Raw genomic sequence first — 18,279 nt, 5'->3', positions numbered from 1 at the left:
ACACATTTAACATTTTTCGTGGATGTAGCCTTGCTTGGCCATACGATAATGCACATTGCCTCAAGGAATTTTAAACTTATCTTATTATATTGATCAAATTTATTATTAATAGCAATATTTTCTTTTAATTTCAAAATTGCTAACGGCGTTTTGGTATACAACTCACATTGAGTGGTGGTGTGTCGATAACGCTTATAGTCGTCGCAGTCCATTAAAAAGGGCTGCCAACTTTTTTGCTGTCCGCGCACGATTGTGAATGCCTCAAATTTGTAGTCCGCTGGCAAAATCGAGCAAAACATTCAATTTAAACGCTTAAAATCAATGCAAGTGCTGCAGTTATTGCTTAAAATATAATATACAGAGTGGATATCATTGTTTGCTATTGGAAAATACAGGATATAGAACGCTGATCAAACGCCGTAGAACGTTTGCACAAAGTAAGTGAGCGCTGGGGTAAGTGCCCCCCAAGCACATACAAACACACATACACGCACACGCAGGCAAACGGCATTGCAAAAACAAAAACAGAAGCGTTATTTTTTTTGTATTTGCATCGCAGCAGCTAGAAACACATACATATTCAGAAAGGCGCACACACAAATACGCATGCATGTATGCATGATGATGAAGCCTTCACCCAAATAATGCATCTATTGATTTTGCATATGCGATTTGCATTGCCAAGCGGCATTATTTGCAATATGTGCGATTGCATGTGTGAATGTTTTTTGACCTCCCATGTGTGCGTGTGTGTGTGTGAGTATGAACAGGCAGCAACAGCTGGTCTGGTCCTGTCGCTCCAGTTTATCCACTCTATTTCCCGCCCGCTTCACTGCGCTCGCCCGCCCAAAGTGAACGCAACGTAGAAACGCACAAAGCGTGCTGTTAATAACTTCACGTCTCTTGTGTGTGTGTGTTTGCTGCAGCTGGAGACAGTGACAATGAGTGTGAGAGGTGGAGAGACGAAGAGGGAGCCACGTGTGTTGTTTGATATTTGCATAGCGTCACGTACACTCACCTTTTCTACATGTCGCCGACACTTCTCTAATTGCGTCTCTTTTTCTCCACAGATGAAACAACGCTCTGCAACAAGTAGCAACAACAACTCGTTTGCCAGCAGCAGCAACAACAACAGCAACGTCGTTAACATTAACATCAACAATAACAGCAATTACGCTCAACAACAACAACTCAAGCTGGAATCAACAACAGTAACAACTGCAACAACATCAACTCAACAACAACAGCTAACAAAATCAACGCAAATAGTCACCGAATGGGAAGACGGCATTATCTTTGATGTAGATGATCCAGACTTTTGCCCCGGCCCGACGACAACGACAGCAGTCGTAATCGACAAGCTAACTGTGGCCACAGCAACAAATAGCTGTGCTGCAGCACTACGCAATTTGAATTTTATAGGTAAGTTATTGCTCAAATGATTATACATACTACAATAAACATTCATTTAATACACAACAGTCAGACAAAGCAATGTAGACGTGCTTCCCCCAAACACAATGATTAACAGAAAACTTTAAAAAGCAGCTTAGATGTCCAGCAAAGCAGAATTGACAGCGCTGCTGTTAGCTTAACAGCTGCATATCATGATAGCTGCTGATTTGAATGCGAATACTGTTGCTGATATATATTTATTGATAATTAATAGGCTACCATTCAAGTATTTATTGCTATACAAATATAGCATGCCGCAGACCTCAATATATTACTCGATTGCAAACGTGCGTTATCTGTATAAAGCTTAACAGCGCTGCTCTTAACAGCTGCATATCATGTTAGCTGCTGCCTTGATAAAATGTATTGTGTGGCTTAACAGCAGCCTGGAATGTTAGTTGCTCATTTGAATGCGACGACGTCTTTTTGTCGATTTATTCTTTATTGTTAATTAATAGACTTGCAATTAAGCCATGCAAATATTTATTGCAATATTCATATATACGTTGTTGCTGATGTAACAGATGTCAATATTGTCTCAAGTTTCTCGAACTCGTACGCGATTGCAATTTATTTTTACAATCGTCTCGAGTAGATCAACCTGAGATCTATTTATAGCTGCGATCAGCGGTCATGCTTCAATCAACTGATACGTGGAACGGCAAACTGTTTTATATACAGATATTGGTTTGGTTTTGCTTTATCGATGCCTAGAATTACTTGCGGACTGCGTTGTAGACGTTCGACGTGCGACGTGCTTATCAGTTTGCCGTTTTTTTCCAACTGACTAATTAACAGGTGCGTGGGCGTGGTCGTTGACTAGTACGATTATATAGTATATTTATGTACATATATCATATCGCGTCCCTGTGCTCTTTTCTGCGACCCACTTGGACTTTTATACTCAATGCTTGGCCAAGACAAGCATATAAATTCTTTTCTGACTGGCTGACTGGCAAATAAAACCTCTTTCGCTATACCTGCCATATATCAAAGACCTCCATCCATCACGCACATGAAAATTGTTTCAACAATTGGCGAGCGTATTACATTTTCGGCAAAAAAAACGTTGAGAATTAGCTTCGCTTTATTTGATTTGATTGAGCGGAAACTGGCGCACACTTTTATTAACATCAATTGGCAGCGATATAGTCAGCTTTATCGCTCGAGTGGCTCCCCTAATAATATATACATATAGATACTTTTGTGTTTATATATAATGCCAAAATATGCCGTTCATTGTTTGGACTTTTGAATCGCCAGTTTTCAGCTGCAATGCTTTTTATATTTAGAAGGAAATTTGCTAAATTTACACAACTGATCAATAATAAATATTGAGCAATTGTTCAATTCAATCGTTCGATCATCGCCCAATTGCGATTCACCAGCGATCGATCAGATCCTGTGAAAGAGAAGAATTCATGTGCTAATTGTTGTTGTGTCTGTTTTGCCGGTTTATCTGCGATTCGCGGATCTGATTAGGCTGAAATGCGCCCGCATACTTGTTGTATAAACAAAGCGTGCGAGTCGCTTATTCACACGTTTCTGTTGTCGTTGGAAATTTATGAAATTCACGCGTTTATCATGTGACTTGTTCTACGCTCTGCGGCTACAACTGCGACTACGACTACGACTGTGACTCTCAGCTCGGCTCTCGGCTCGACTCGACTCTCAGTTGCTCATTTGCTCAGTTTTTCGTTTATTTGCCTAGGGAGACTACAAATTGTGCAAACATTAATCACCTGGGGCAGAGGGATTATGCACATTAGCAGCGACGCCTACAATATAAAGTGAAATATCATGCATAAACACACACACACACACACACACACTCGAACTCAAACAGTTTATACTATGTCATTTTCCTTGTTTTGTTTTTGGCGACTGGGCAAACGCTTAAACGCGCAATTTATGATTGTTGCGTGCGGCGCTTCAAAGTCCATTTATTAAAGTGGCACTCGACACGTGTGTTGGTCGTTTTGGGGGAAGTTACAACATGCCATTTAAAGGGCGGCCGCCCACAGAGATTTGTTAAGCGTCGACGAGTTTAGAACACGACTAGCGAAACGAAAGGGAAAGTGATTATAATTGAGTAATCGCTTCTGAGGCATATACAATCTGTATTTAATTGTAGGTTGTTACTTGTGGCAGACAGGTTAATTTATAAAAGTAATTTTGTTTGAATACCCCTTGCATACTGGGCGCATACTTGATTTGTGGATCACCTAACAGCGCATTAACAGCAGCTAAGGAAGCAGTCGCCTGTTGCACTGCTTGTGGATAACAGCATATGCACTCCAAGCAGTGCCAAGCAATTGAACATAATTGCAAGCAGTGCATTACAATTAGAACTAGAATATCAAGCATAACTACAGGGTATACGTGTAGCTATCTCTTTTATTTTACGCGATTTTGTCAACAAGGAAAAAACATTAAATTAAACAGAAGCGAATTTCTTCAGCATTATAAAAAAAATTCCGAGCTTAAGCAAATACGACAGCGCACAGCTTCTTTTGAATGTTGTTGAAATATTTTGTGCTCTTTACTACCGCATCTGGTATGCAAATATTTATACTGAGCTTAAATGTTTATCACTTAAGTCCGCCTAAAGGTTAATTTGTATTGCGCTTTAAGTGGATTATATAGTAAAAATACGAGAAACCCGCAATGCTTATGATTAATAGCGAATATCGCAATTCGCATGAATAAAAGCGTAAAATATAATATATTAGTATGACTAAAAGCGTTATATGAGTTTGTAATAAATTTATATGAATTCTAAATATAATTTATCACATAGTTGTATGACTATGTTAAAGGTCTAGCTTTGGTAATGCGCCTAGATACAGTTATAGATAATGTACTATGAATTTTATCAGACATTTCCTCATAACTGGCGCTTGAGGCTTCTACGATGTGCGCACTTCCGAGTAAATGCATGGGACAAATGCCTTAATTACTCGAGTTCGTAAGATTCTATAAATATTCAATTGTTGGTTGCGAGATTGCGAGAGAGTGATTCAGGTATTTCCCCATATAATTATTATTACTTTGCCTTATCGTTTTTACTTTACTTTGGTGATGATGATGATCATCATCATCATCATTATTTGCATCTTATCTCATTCAGTAATTTACGTACCTTCGTACAAGTCAGTACTCTTATTATTAATGAATCATTGAAATCAGTTTTTCCAGACAACTTACACAATATAGTACGAAGCTCCTTATCGATATATATTTGCCAGTCAGCTGGTCTTATATCATCAATCCGTATTCGAATTGTCTGTGTAATATCCCCCCAGACATTGACCCGCCCCCCGCCCACCGTCTCTCGCTTCAAGCTCGATTATCGATGGGAATAATACGAAATTTTCGCTCAGAATGCACTTGGCAAAGTCAACTTTTGCTCCCATGGCCAGGCATGCAAGTTTGCTTACATAAACGTCGCGCTTTTATGCAATTGCTTATTAAAACGACAAACGTAATGACAAATTTTAAAAATAAAACCGTTTTCAATTTCGCACTGCTACGTACCGAGTACTGACAACGTTCCCTTCCCCTCCCCTCGATCGTCGCCTCCCGGGGAGGGAGGGGCTTTATAGCTATAGCTATAGCCCACCTTTAAACTGTGCTGTCTGCTCGATTGTGCATACGAAATCGTGTGTCTGTGTTTTTTATGTTCCCATGCTCATTATAGACAAACCAAATGGAACGCCACGCGCAGACTATTTATACCCTGCAATTACATAATGCGCGGTATACACAGCTTATGCAACACTTTGTTCGTCAATTCACTTCAAAGATAATTTAATTCATTTAATTTAATTATTTTTCACTCATTCTGCAACTGTCAACTTCATTAAGAAATTGCGCACAAATATTTCGCTTGCCAATTGATTATTTAAATTTGTGATTAACATGCATACGACAATATATAATTAGTTCTCCATTTTGTTGCTCACACACACAAAAGAAAGTGTACTAAGTACAGTGAGAGCTGCCTACAAAGATTATAATGGAAAGCAATATTTGTTTTTTTTGCACTAAATTTTAAATGATTTGGCGAAATTTCTGACTTAATGGAATATTTGTTTTTTATATAATTTGATTTTACAAAATTATTTATTTCTATCATATTATGTGTACATTTTTTATTCTCGCAAGACGACTGTATTTTCATTTAGACATCAGCTCATCAACAAATAAAGTGAACTACTTAACAAGTTTATTTAACACGTTAATATTATGTATTTAGTTAATTCATTAGGTTTTTCCATGACAGCTCAGCAAAATATTTGGAATTATTAAGCCGTTAAAGCGTGCAGTTCATTAACACAATTCTTAGAGAGAAAAAATTCAGTTGAATAAGCGGTATTAAAGTAATTTTTCTTAGAATAAGTTGCTATAAATTACAAGTTTTAGGTTTTTTCACAGGGGGTTAGAAAAGTATTTCATTTAAATACAATATTCACTTTGCAGTCATTGCTTTATTTTTTATGCAAATGTCTAGAACTTCCCACAGTTCATTTTAAATATGGATTTAAGTGTTTCCCTTTCAGTTTTTTTTTTGTAGGGATTTGGTAGAATTTTGAATATATTATTACAGTGTTAACTTAGCACGTTCATCACTATGTTTGATACAAATTTTTAGAAGTCCTGTAATTGTAATTATGGGTTCTAGTTATTCCCTTTAAGATCAATTTATATTGGAAGTTTTTTGTTGTATAGATTTGGAAGAACTGTTTAAATATTATTACAGTATTAACTTAGCACAGTCATCGTTATATTTGATGCAAATTTTTAGAATTCCTCCGCATGGTTTTTAATGTTTTTATTTAAAGCTCATTTCTATTCTATTTTTAATTTCATATATTATCATTGTTATGCTGTTTTGTCGCCCAAACCGGTTACAGGGTATATCATAGCCAAATATCAGTAGCTTAGTATTCATTGTGCTTTTTTATGTTTTTGCTTATTTTTGGCTTATTGAATTGTTGCCGACATCATCAAACACGACGACGCGAGGGCGATAAGTCGCGCTCTTGCCTCAGTTTCAGTTTTAAGTTTCTCAGTTTCTGGCTCGGTGCAGTTCAAGAATTGTTGTTGCTGCTGTGGCTGATAAGCTGTCAATGTCCACGCGTCGCCTCAAATTGCGCTGTGGTCAGGTTCGAGGTGCCGAAAATGCAATTTGATGATCGAGCTTGACCTTTTCTTCAATTGCCAGCTGCCTCTTCTTTGCTTCTTCTTCGCTCTACACGCGCCGCTCTTCACCAAAAACAAACAAAAAATTTGCCGGTTGCCTGTTATGAATAGAGTGTAGTACACACTCAATGAGTGTGTGAGTGTTTGGAATGTGTGTGTGCGTGTGTGAAGCGGCCTCTAACCGATTCACTTGGGTCCCAGCCGGTTATAACCTCAACGATAGAGAGACAGAGAGAGAGAGAGAGAGAGAGCGCAGCGAAGAAAGAGTCAAGTAACCAAAAGCCAAGCGGATACTTGAGCCATCGTCGATGTCGTCGTTGTCGATGCGGTGGTGATGGCGCTGTCTAATGCCACCGACAAGTGTCAATGGAACGTGCGCGAAGTGGATAATATGAACCACTTGGCATTCACTCGATCTCAGGGCTGGACACAAAGTTTTGGGGGGCAGGTCAGACATAGACAATGATAGCAACGACAACGACAACGACTACAACATTCTCGACTTGACTAATACGTTCAACAATTTATACTATCGATGGCGCGTATCGTCGTGTATTTGTATTGATTTCCATATAAATTACGCTTCATTCATTCATTGCAGCGCTTCATTGTTTTATCAATTTACAATTTTAACACACACAAGAAAGCGAGTCTTGTCGAGCAGCGACAACGGCAACAGCAACAACGACAACGACATTATTTAGTAGCAATCGGTTTAAACTGGAAACTTAACTCATCTTCTCAGTTTGTTCTCTAAGTGTGTGTGTGAGGCTGCTGTGTGTGTGCTTGTGTGTGTGGACAAACGATTCGTGCGACGCAAATCTAACACAGACGACAGCCAAGTGCTCATCATCATGATGATGATGATGATAATATGACGACAACAACAACGTCAGCTCAGTTAAAGTCAACTAAATAGTCGGTCAGATCACTTGAGATTTACTTACGTATATCATCATCACACAATGCTATGCTTACAATGTATACATATATATTTATTTAATATACTATATAGATATATAGAACTGAACCTTCTTCTTTTATCCGGCCCCAGCAGGTTGTCACGTGTAATTAGCGTAAAGTTTCAGTTTTGTATTTTTTTGTCATACGAAAATTTGCATTTCACACCGAGCAGGCAAAAACTGTTAATTAATACTTGAGCTATGCAGGCTTATAGGTCGAGGTATGCCACAGCTATTTGGACTTTCGGGATATCTAGTATAGTATAGTATATAGTCAGTCGCAGCGGAAGAAGTATTCGCAGCTATTCTAGTTGGGGTTTTTTTTGTGTTGTGTAGTTGCTCTGCTCGATTGCGCATTTAGCGATGCAAATAGGTTTCTGATAATGTGAAATGCTTGGACTTTATTGACGTTCCATTGGGTCCGATATGAGGGGCAGTTCCTGTGAAACCCTATACACACACACACTTCTATATGTGTGTGTATATATTTAAATACAATAACAAACTACAATCTCGTCAGCATTCATATATTTATGGCCCATTCGTGACGTCAGCAATGCGGCAATGCGAGGGAACAATGGATAGGTCGTATACGTATAGGAAAAGCAGCGATATAAATACGAAAATATATATATATAGAATATGCATATACTTAATTCTCGCCTCTGCATAATGGATGTATTATCCCATAAATTAGGCGGCAAATTAAGTTTGGGAACTCGAAACGAGCATAAATAACATTCTACGAGATTGCATTCACATGACTTTCCTACTATATACACATATATATAATTTTGTTGATTAGCTTAATGTACTGACTCTTGACTCTTTACTATATGTGTATAGAGAGAGAAAATTGTTTATTAGAAATAATAATTGCAAAAAACACAACGGCGGCGGCTAGCATGAAAATAATTGATGAAAATTACTCAAAGCACTAATAACTAAAGTATTTAAACTGGCAAACAACATTATTATACCCAGATAAAGTATAATTGATGTACCCACGGCGCAACTCGGAAACTTTCCTTAATAAGCACCTTTCTTTTGTTGTTGTTGTTTCTGCTTTTTGCCATTGTTAACCAGTTTGGCTAATTGACACAGTTGTCCCGCCCCCTTTTATGTGTATTATCGAGCAATCAATAAAACGCCGATTAACCGTTGGCATATATCAAAAGATAACGCCTTGACACCCATATGTAATTTATCAATATCAAATAGAAACTGCAAATTTGCGAGTAACCCAAAAACTCTTTCTTCCGCATGTTAACTGTGACAGGCATAAACTGTTACGATTATGCTTGCAATTGGTTATTTTGAAGGCTGTAATCTGTTTTCATAATTACGTGATCAATTTATATAATTTTCAAAAGTAATAAACTTTATTTAAAACAGGGTATTTCATCAAGTTTTCTATTAGCCAGCTAATCAAATTTAAAATGATAATTTTAAAGTATACCTCATATACTTACTTAACAGCTCATTATTTAACATTCGTCTGTTAGTGTTACATTCTGTAATCTCTTAATTTTCCTCCGATTGCATAATTCTAAGGCATCTTATTCAAATAGTAAACTTTGGCTTTACTAATATATTTGTAATGAGTTTATCGACCCTGTTTGTAAAATGTTCTTCCAGACATTCACTTAACAGTTCTTAGTGTTACATTCTGCAATCTCTTAATCTAATCCCAATTAATTCTGGATCAATTAATTTACATACTTTATATAGGAAACTTAGGCTTTACTTCTAACTTTTCAACCTGCTTTTAAAAGATTTCTTCAAGACATTCACTTAACAGCTAATTATTTAACATTCGTCTGTTAGTGTTACATATACTTTAATCTTTTATCTTTACGCCAATCGCAATGGGTTTATCTTAATAAATTTCATATAATCCAAATAGCAAGCTTAAGTTTTGCTAATATCTTTCTAGCCAGTTTATCATCATTGTTTGCAAAGTATTCTTCAATTGTTTACTTAACAGCTCTGTTAATAACATTCGTCTGGTACTGATACTGTTACCGTAAATCTTTCATTTTGTTTCCGCTTAATCGCACAGATTAGTTTTTATCTCTTTAAGCATATGTAAATAGTTTAAGCGGAACTGTTGCGAGATTTATGTAAATTTTCTGTACTGAACAGCTGTTCATCGCAGACGATCGCAGTTGCGTCGTAGATAAAGCTTAAAGTTCAGGGTCACAGTTTTCCCTCCCATTCTGAAAAAGTGCCCCAGACGTTCCGGTCATATAATTCGCGCACTTCTAATTGCCATTGTCAACAGTTAGATCAGCTGCACTCTCGTGTTCCCTCCGCCAAGAGGTCGTGAATTTCCTAGCCAATTATCTATCAACTCGTGAGTTAAAAGCATTTTGTTCCCTCTTTCACTTCTTTCCTGTTCTGAGTTGATGATGATCATGATGATGTGTTGATCGTGCTGCGGCCTCCCTCAATGCCACTTTCGTTTTGATGGCAAGGCGGGAAGACAACCCCGCCCTGTTTACCTACATTTAGAGTTGCTCTCAGGTGAATTCTCAAGTATTTTTCCCCCCATTAATTAAGTAAACAGTTGTTAGCCGTTATTTGCACAAATCTATCAGCAAGCGAGGGAAGCCCAGCGCTAATCTACTACATATAATAAATAAAAAAAAAATCAAAACTCGTTTTGCGTTTTTTTTCGTTGAACTTATTAGCATTTGATGGCGGCGCCGTTGACTTGGAATTTCTCGGTTAGAAATCACTTGAATTATCGCACACACACACACTCACAAACACTCACACTCCCACATAAATGATGGATTTCTCTGTAAGCCGTGAATCAGCAGCAACAACAGCAATGTTGGTCACAATTTCGGCTCATGATCAAGTGATCAAAACAATGCAAAGTTAATTTATTTCATTTTATTTTCTTACTGTTCTTTCTTTCATTTTTTGGTGACATTTTCCGCAGTTTTGCATTGACGTCAACTGTTTTTGCAGGTCTCGCATTTGGGGCTGGGCTTGAAGTCAAGTCTGCAACAACAACAAACGGTCGATCGCATCCATATGTATTTATTTGTTTACTTTAAGAGTCGAGCACACACACAAACACACACACATGCATGAATACAAAATAACATTCGTAACAACAATTGGCAAGCACTTGCACAGCCAGGCAGGAGCAGCTTTGTTTGCATAGCTGTGAAATCTGAAACAAATGAGCAACAACCGACACGAGTTGTTTGAACTGCTGCTGCAGAAAACTGTAAAGCTGAAGCTGAAGCTAAAGCTAAAAAGCTAAAGAGGAAGCGCATGTCTCCTCAAGCCGCACTTGTTCATGTCCCTCACTTTGTTTTGAATTTTGAGCGAGGGTTGATCATCAAGTATGAGTCAACTGAATACTAAACGATTCAAATTAACTCATGAATAATACAAATTTATCTCTTCTCTTTTAATTGTTGAAGGTCACGTGTCTGTTAATCTATTCGCTGAAATCAAATATAACTCAAGATCCGTTCAATTCCCGATAATTCTAGCATCTCTTGTCGCATTTTTGCTGTCAGTTTAAATATAGCAAAAACGACAGCGGAAACGCATTTCTTTAGCTATTGATGTCCCTGTCTTTTGTTTTTGACAAATCTCAGTCTAAACCTTAAAGAATATCCATGAACTTTACCTGTTGATGCAGAGAAATCCCGCAGCGTTTAATAGTTCCCTGAACTCTGTGGACTAAGTTGTGTCCTTCAGTTTATTTGTTTGAAATATTGTTTGTAAATATTTCTGAAATTTCAAAATTCGCTATAGCATTTCAGATTTTTTGTGTTTATCGTATATCTAGAGCTGGTGTGTTGAGCTTATCAGGCATTAAATAAGGCTGGTTATTGAACTTGAAAATGTTTATTACGATTGTAAACGCAGTATAAAATATATACAATACAATACAATATATATTGCACACACTTCTTTTTGTCTGATGTGCTTCGAAAATATTGTCAAGTTCAAGAATAATAAAAATCAAAAGAAGAGAAATTCGTGCTTCTCTCTTTCTCACACTTGAGCTACTCATTGAGCTGCCGGGGCAAGCTTTACAGTAGAGTTCAGGTAACTCAACTCAACTCAAATCAAATATGTACCACAAATATACGACGAATAAACAATGAGATTGTAGCGCACTTAAAAACAATTTTTAAAAGGTTTTTTTTTTGCAAATTATATATTGTTTAAATATTATTTGGTTCATTTGGTGGCCTGACGCAATCTGTCTCAAATAAGGAGTCCATCGCACAGAGGTGTTTCATCACGAGTAATTGCCGCTCGACCTTCCCAGATGACAATGGTCTTTTTCCCTCAAACGCTCAAACCCAATGCGACAACGATGATGATCACGGTGATGATAAACAATAATAACAATAATGAATCTTCTCCCTGGTCGAAATGACGATGAAACTGCGCCGCATTCAAACGTTGAATGTCAGTCAGCAAACGACAAGCGAAAAGTGTGCCGTAGGAATATTCAAATCTGGCAAAAAATGATCATGAAGATGATCATTACGATCATGATGCCCCTTTCTAAATAAACATCAATTTGTTTATAAGTGCATGTATAAGTGTGTCTCTGCTCATGTTCGTGTGAGGCTGTGTTGTTTATAGTTTTATATATAGTTTGACGTTGACGTTGTCGTTGTTTTCGCTGCTGAATTGCATTATTTTTGGTGAGGGTCATTTTATCTGTGGCTTTTTGGGGGCAGCTCCCTTTATATATGTACATATATTTCTTTTTTCGTGGAGCTGGCGAAATATGAGCGCGCGCGACTTGCGACTTGCAAATAAAATAAACAATAAATTTTCCTATTAACATGCGAATTTTTTGTGGGCTGCCTTTTTATTAGCACTTTAGCACTAGACGTCGGCAATGGCAATTTCCATTAGCTGGTACTAAATTTCGACTTTGAAATATATAGTGATCGTTACAGCTGTTATAGATTTCATGCCACACTTTTTTTTTGCCACACGCTGATAAGATTACCACGGACTAGACTGAGCAAGAGAGAGAGAGAGAGTGGGAAGCAGATAAGACCTTGCTGTAGGATAATCAGTTCTAGTTAAGCCATAAAGCGCAGGTCGCGCTATATTTACCTGTTGTCCAGGTTGTGGACCGCCTGCCTGCGTTGCAGCTTGCTCTCGTCTCACCCCGCACAGCGGGACACTATCTCTATCCATCTATTCATCTATATTTTTTTCTTACCTGTCAGCATCGCGAAAATAATTTGTTATTCAAATGAAAATGCCGCTGAAACTGTTGCTGACGTTCCTCTTGGGTCTGTGTTTTCTTGTCCAAATTACCTACGTCAACAACCCCTCGAGAGTTTACATTTAGTCAATATACTAGACTTGTTCCACTCTGCGTATACGTACTCTCCACTCTCCACTTCACGTGTTTTGTTTGTATTAGTTTTGGGTTTTTTAATTTTTGTTGCCTTGTGTTTCTGCTCTCTGTCTCTCTCTCACTATCTCGCTCACACTATCTGCCATTTGCGCTCACTCTCGCTCTCTCTCTGTGTGGCTGTGAGAGGCCATGATGATGCTCTCATTTGGTTGATGATCGGCACACAGTCTTGTGTTTTTGTTTTGCTTTGTTTTGTTTTGTTGTTATAATCATGAGGAGGCAGACTGTAGCGGACTGTTGCCAACTACATAAATACTCGCATATGTATGCGTTGCGTATACCGCCAATTTGGCCAGCATCATTTGGTTTTAGTGCTGTCTGCTGACTTTTGAGACTTTGTTTTTAGCATTAACTTTGATTTACCCTACGCTCGGCTCGCTCTGTCATTCTGCGTTGCGTTTCGCATTGTACACGTACATACATATATGTAGTACGATCTGCAATGGTATTGGTGCGCACACATTTTCAAATTTCAGCTGACAAGTTCGTTAGCTTTGCTTTGTCATATCGACTCTCTCGCTCTGCCTGCCTTGCCTCACTCCCACAGCGCTCTCTCGAGCCCACACACAAACGCGCACATACATGTGCGCACACTGCAGTAACAGCTGCGCCCGCGATGGCAATATCAGCCACGCTCACTCTCACTCACTAGCTGTGGTGGTGCTCCGTCATCGGCTCTCGTGTATTGCGTATTCGGTCGCACATCCGCTGGTTTTGCTATAAAAGCGAGTCGCGCTCAGCGAATTCATTTGAGTAATTTTTGTGTTGTCGTGCACGCCACTTGGTCTTTTGGCTTTTACCTTGCTTCAACTAACTATACGAACAAGCAAGTTCCATTTGTTTCAACCTATATAAAGGAGAAAAAAATTCAAATAAAAACATAATTGAAAGCCCAACTAAAAAAGTGTGCTGCAGCTTCTGTCACAATATTAGTTTATTAACATTTTCTTCAACAAATTGCGCAAAAAACAATACTTTTTGTGCACAACTGTTTTTAACTGTCTGTCGTGAATTACGCGCGCGTGTGTGAAAAGTTAAACAATCATTTGCAAAAAAAAAAACCAGCAATACTACAACAACAGAAAAACTACATTTAATTGCAATTATTTAAAAGCAATTGTCAAAGCAATTTCATTGTTGTCGCTTATGCAAGGCCAACTATAATAGCAACCACCACAACAACAATAATAACAACAACAGCAACCAAATTTGGATTATTAATAGTGCATAATAAATCATTTGCGCCGTTAGCAATCAGATATTCTCTGAATTTACACACTCACCACCAACTACAACAGATGTAAGTATTTCCGTGCCTAAAATAAACTGACACACACACACACACATAGCACAATATAGAAACACACAAAACAAAGTTGCATTCTTGTTCAATGTGAGTTTGTGTGAGTGCCCTTCTATAAATAAATCACATTAAATTGAATTAAATGCAACTAGTTGTGAGTTGAGGAGGCTGCTTGCTGTTGCCTGCCCAGATAGCTTCTAGATACACAAACATACATACATAGAGAGATCAGCATTAGTGCGAGCGAGTGCAAAAATTAGAGTTTACATGTCAACGAAGCAGTGCGCACTTAACATGGCATTAACATAAACATTTGCATTAACAGCAGCTGTGCAGAAATGCAGAATTTAGCCATTGTATGCCATTATTGTTGTCAACTTGGTGTCTTTGGTTGAGGCTTTAAATTTAGCACGTCTCGCTCATTTTGATTACATTTTATTATGGGTGCTGTGTGCTCATATGATCAACTAAATATAGAACGCAAGAACAACGGCGAAGAAAGCCAACGAACAGAGAGACAGACAGACAGACAGCAGTCATGTGTCGTCGTCGTCGCTGTGTCAAAAATAAAAATTTGCAATGCTGCCAAAATCCAAAAGATTTGCACACAACAACCAGACAGACAGACATGGCGCTCGTGCCGACTATAAATATAGTATATAGTATATAAAAACATACATAGATACACCTGCAACATGTATGGTGTGCAATTTAGTTGGCATTTTGCGCAAATTAAAAGTTTATTTTAATTGCCGCCAAGACCCAAATTCGGATTCCTGCGATTCAGGCTTGCCATAATAATAATAACAACAAATAATACAAAATATATGTATAATATTGGTGGCTTGTTTTGTTTTGGGAATGACGCATCTCCCAAAAGTTGCGTTATTTTTTGTTTAACCGGATTTTAGCGGTTGTTCCCCAACTTGTCACTGTTTCGCAGAATGCCGTTTATTGACACTTTGTGTGTAGACTCGTACTTGGAATTAGTTAAGAAAAGCTTAAAGCGTAAAGTCAACACACGCACACACTGAGCAACAGCATCCACATCCACATGGCATCCACAAGCAAGCAATCAGCTGTTGCTGTGTTGATGGTACAGTTGCGCTCAATTCGTTTCAACGCTTTGCCATGCAATTTTTTTTTTGACATTTAAGTGTTTTATAATACCCACACACAACACACATAATACTTAATAATAACTTCCCAGCCACACACAAACTTAACACACACACATAGACACATAGACACGCTTCTCTGGTGGCAGCTGCACAACTAGCTCGTTTACCTTCGTGCGTTTGTTTACCTGGCGCCGTCGTCGTTGTCGTCGTTTTGTGTTTTATATTGCCCCTGACATATACGTGCCCCCACTTGATTGTTGCCCCTTCCCCCCTTTTTGACTCTTGAGCTTAATTGTTTTATTCAACTTTTCCTTATTTCTGATTTTCTGTTTTGTTTTTATTTTCATTGCAGCAGTACCAACAACAGCCACAACTATGTCGAGTGCCAGCGTTCGTGCTCCCCAAATTGCCGACATTTGCAGTCCACTCGCGTAAGTACAAGAAATACAGATCAATATCGAGTTATTAGCAATATATCTCCATATAATAATATGCGTCGATCGATCTATCTATGGCCAGATTGCTCATACGCCCTGTGTGTGCTGTGTCTGTGTTGTGATTCATATCCGAATTTAGCCGTTTAGCTGGAAACCCATTTCCGTTTTTAAATGAATGACAGCGCGGCGCCGCTTCGCTGCCATTCAATGCGATTTGTTTCGATACATTTGCTAATTTTTTTTGAGGCGTTGTAAACAAAGTCAGGGCCAGTTAGGGGGAACCAAACGCTGACTACAACTATGACTGTGATGGTGACTGTGACTGTGACTCTTGGCCAGCAATCACCTTTATTTGATTTGATTATGCGTTTCCATTCATAGTTTCTTTTCGCAATCTTATCGTGATTTGGGGTACAGAGTACAACAACTATATAGTATGATTACTGTCTGCTGCTTTGTTGTAGTTGTTCTTCTGTGTATAAGTGTTAACGCATTATCATAATACGCCGCGTGCGCTCTTCACTCTCTCTCTCTCTCTATCTATCTCTGTCGGTTCTCTCCGATTGTCTGTTGCCCGCCTCTCTTGTGCCAACAATAAAATCTGGCGACAATGCGGCGCTCACATGATCGAGCGAAAGCTGCCGCTGTCTGTTGGCTGTTGCTGTTGCTATTGCTGTGACTGCTTGAGTACAGTCAGTCCCCGAAACACACTCTGCTTCCCCTCTCTCTCGCTGCTCTGCTCATTATCATAATCACGCCAGCAACTGAACACTGCCGATGTCCGCCCACTGCGCAAGGTCATGGCCTGTGTGTGTGTGGCGTGCCTTTCGCTTGGCAGTTCAGGTGCGGATTCAAAGGGGCCCTGAGTCGATGATCGATAGCATATTAGCATTCATATTTACTTGGTGTCTATCAGTTGCTAATCTACATATTTGCTTTCGCTCTCTTTTTGCAGTCATCACAGCTTGGGTTTGTCTGCCTCGTTGCCCGATTTGGTCGGCAGCCCGCTGGAGATTAATATGGACAATGTGCTGACCATTGAGGAGTTGCGCCAACACATTGGCTCCTGCTTTACGTGTGGCGTCTCCTGGACCGATGATCATGTCTCCCTCGATTGCAGCGAATGCGGTGGCTACAGTCTCGAGCGTCCCTGCCCCCTCTGCGATGGACAGTGCGGTGTGCAATGGAAACGCGACTTTGCCATGGTGAGTTTTACATTGCATTCCCACACATATCGGAATTGTTTAATTAATTGTATTGTTTGTCTCTCTCTTTGTTTATTTAGTCGCATGCCTGCAGCAAAGCACGCTGGGTTGGTGTCTGCCTCAGTTTCCCGGAAGCAATGGCCGCTGCAGTGCAACAACTGCCTGTAACTGGCAATGGACCGGCGACTTCATGTGCCGCTGCTGCGGCGCATCAACTGCGTCTGGCGCAAGAGTTGTGCTCACGCCTGGAGCAGCTGTCGACGACGTCGGCAACGGCGACGAATAAAATTACACGCCTTTGAAGCGTCGCCGTGACGACGAAATGTTTTTACAGTACAGTGTTCCTTTAATTATCCTTTTGGCGCCACACTGCGTAACAGCATAACATCATCAGCCATAAGCCACCAAGCCACCAAGCCACATGCCACATGCCACATGGCGCAAGTCCACATTATTATTTTATTGCTGCATTAAAACTGCTCGCTGCCCCGCAACGAGTGGGAATCTCTCACTTCATGTTTAAATTTAGTGCTTAATTTCTAAGCTCTTTTTAGTTCTTAACTCTTAGTGTGTTTATTCGCCTTTTTATTTGTTTTGTACATTTTTTTTTGTTTGTTTGATTATTGTTTGTACCGGCGTTCAAGTTTTTTACGATAAGTTCTGCAATGTGTTGAATTAGCGTTAAGCAGTTAATTAATTATTTGTTTGCACTGTAATAATCACACACAACACAACACGAAGCAGTAGACAGAATACGAGGAATCAGAGAAGACTACATTTAGCTTAAACTTAACCAAAAGAAAGTTTAAGCACAGCGCAGTGATAACGGTGATATTAGCCACAAATGTAAAACAATACAAGTTTGTAAACAAATAGTGAATTTAATATTGTAGCTAAAGGAAAAAAGAGACAAGCAAAAAAACAGAGTCCAACGATCTAACAATAATTGTTGTTAACATTTAGTTATTGTTGCCAAAAAAAATGTTGTGCACAAATCAAAAAACAAAACTTAGAATTTATGTAACAATTGTTGGTGCACATCCAGTTGGAAAAAAAACAGAAAAACTATAAAGAAAATTTGAATCTTCCATTAAAATGCAGAATGCTCAACACGATTGTAAGAAAAAAAGAAACGCACAAGCAGAAAACAGAAAATAAGCAAAAAA

At 38.8% G+C, this 18,279-nt stretch overlaps 1 protein-coding gene across 3 annotated transcripts; it reads left to right on the top strand.

Moving 5' to 3' along the window:
* The first annotated feature begins 267 nt into the window (after positions 1-267).
* On the top strand, positions 268-18,228 carry LOC132798805 (protein pinocchio). Of its 3 annotated transcripts, XM_060810787.1 has the most exons (5): positions 268-437; positions 1,071-1,422; positions 15,824-15,902; positions 16,864-17,113; positions 17,194-18,228. In XM_060810787.1, exons 2-5 carry the CDS (start codon positions 1,071-1,073, stop codon positions 17,413-17,415), a joined length of 903 nt encoding a protein of 300 aa, XP_060666770.1. In that variant the 5' UTR covers positions 268-437; the 3' UTR covers positions 17,416-18,228. The 3 variants fall into 3 exon arrangements, with proteins under 3 accessions (XP_060666770.1, XP_060666773.1, XP_060666772.1); XM_060810790.1 differs by lacking the exons at positions 268-437; positions 1,071-1,422 and adding an exon at positions 13,814-14,347 and having other exon boundaries at positions 15,827-15,902; XM_060810789.1 differs by lacking the exons at positions 268-437; positions 1,071-1,422 and adding an exon at positions 13,815-14,347.
* Positions 18,229-18,279: the final 51 nt, after the last annotated feature.

This window comes from Drosophila nasuta, chromosome 2L, assembly GCF_023558535.2.
Source record: "Drosophila nasuta strain 15112-1781.00 chromosome 2L, ASM2355853v1, whole genome shotgun sequence".
NCBI classification, from domain to species: Eukaryota; Metazoa; Arthropoda; class Insecta; order Diptera; family Drosophilidae; genus Drosophila; species Drosophila nasuta.
The sequence above is the reverse complement of the archived record's forward strand: the minus strand, read 5'-3'. Positions and strand labels throughout refer to the sequence as shown.

Coding starts and splice junctions, on each gene's coding strand:
- LOC132798805 (XM_060810787.1), top strand. CDS start 1,071: ATGAAACAACGCTCTGCAACAAGTAGCAACAACAACTCGTTTGCCAGC. Junction 1,423..15,823: donor ACGCAATTTGAATTTTATAG/GTAAGTTATTGC, acceptor TTTTCATTGCAG/CAGTACCAACAACAGCCACA. Junction 17,114..17,193: donor GGAAACGCGACTTTGCCATG/GTGAGTTTTACA, acceptor TTGTTTATTTAG/TCGCATGCCTGCAGCAAAGC.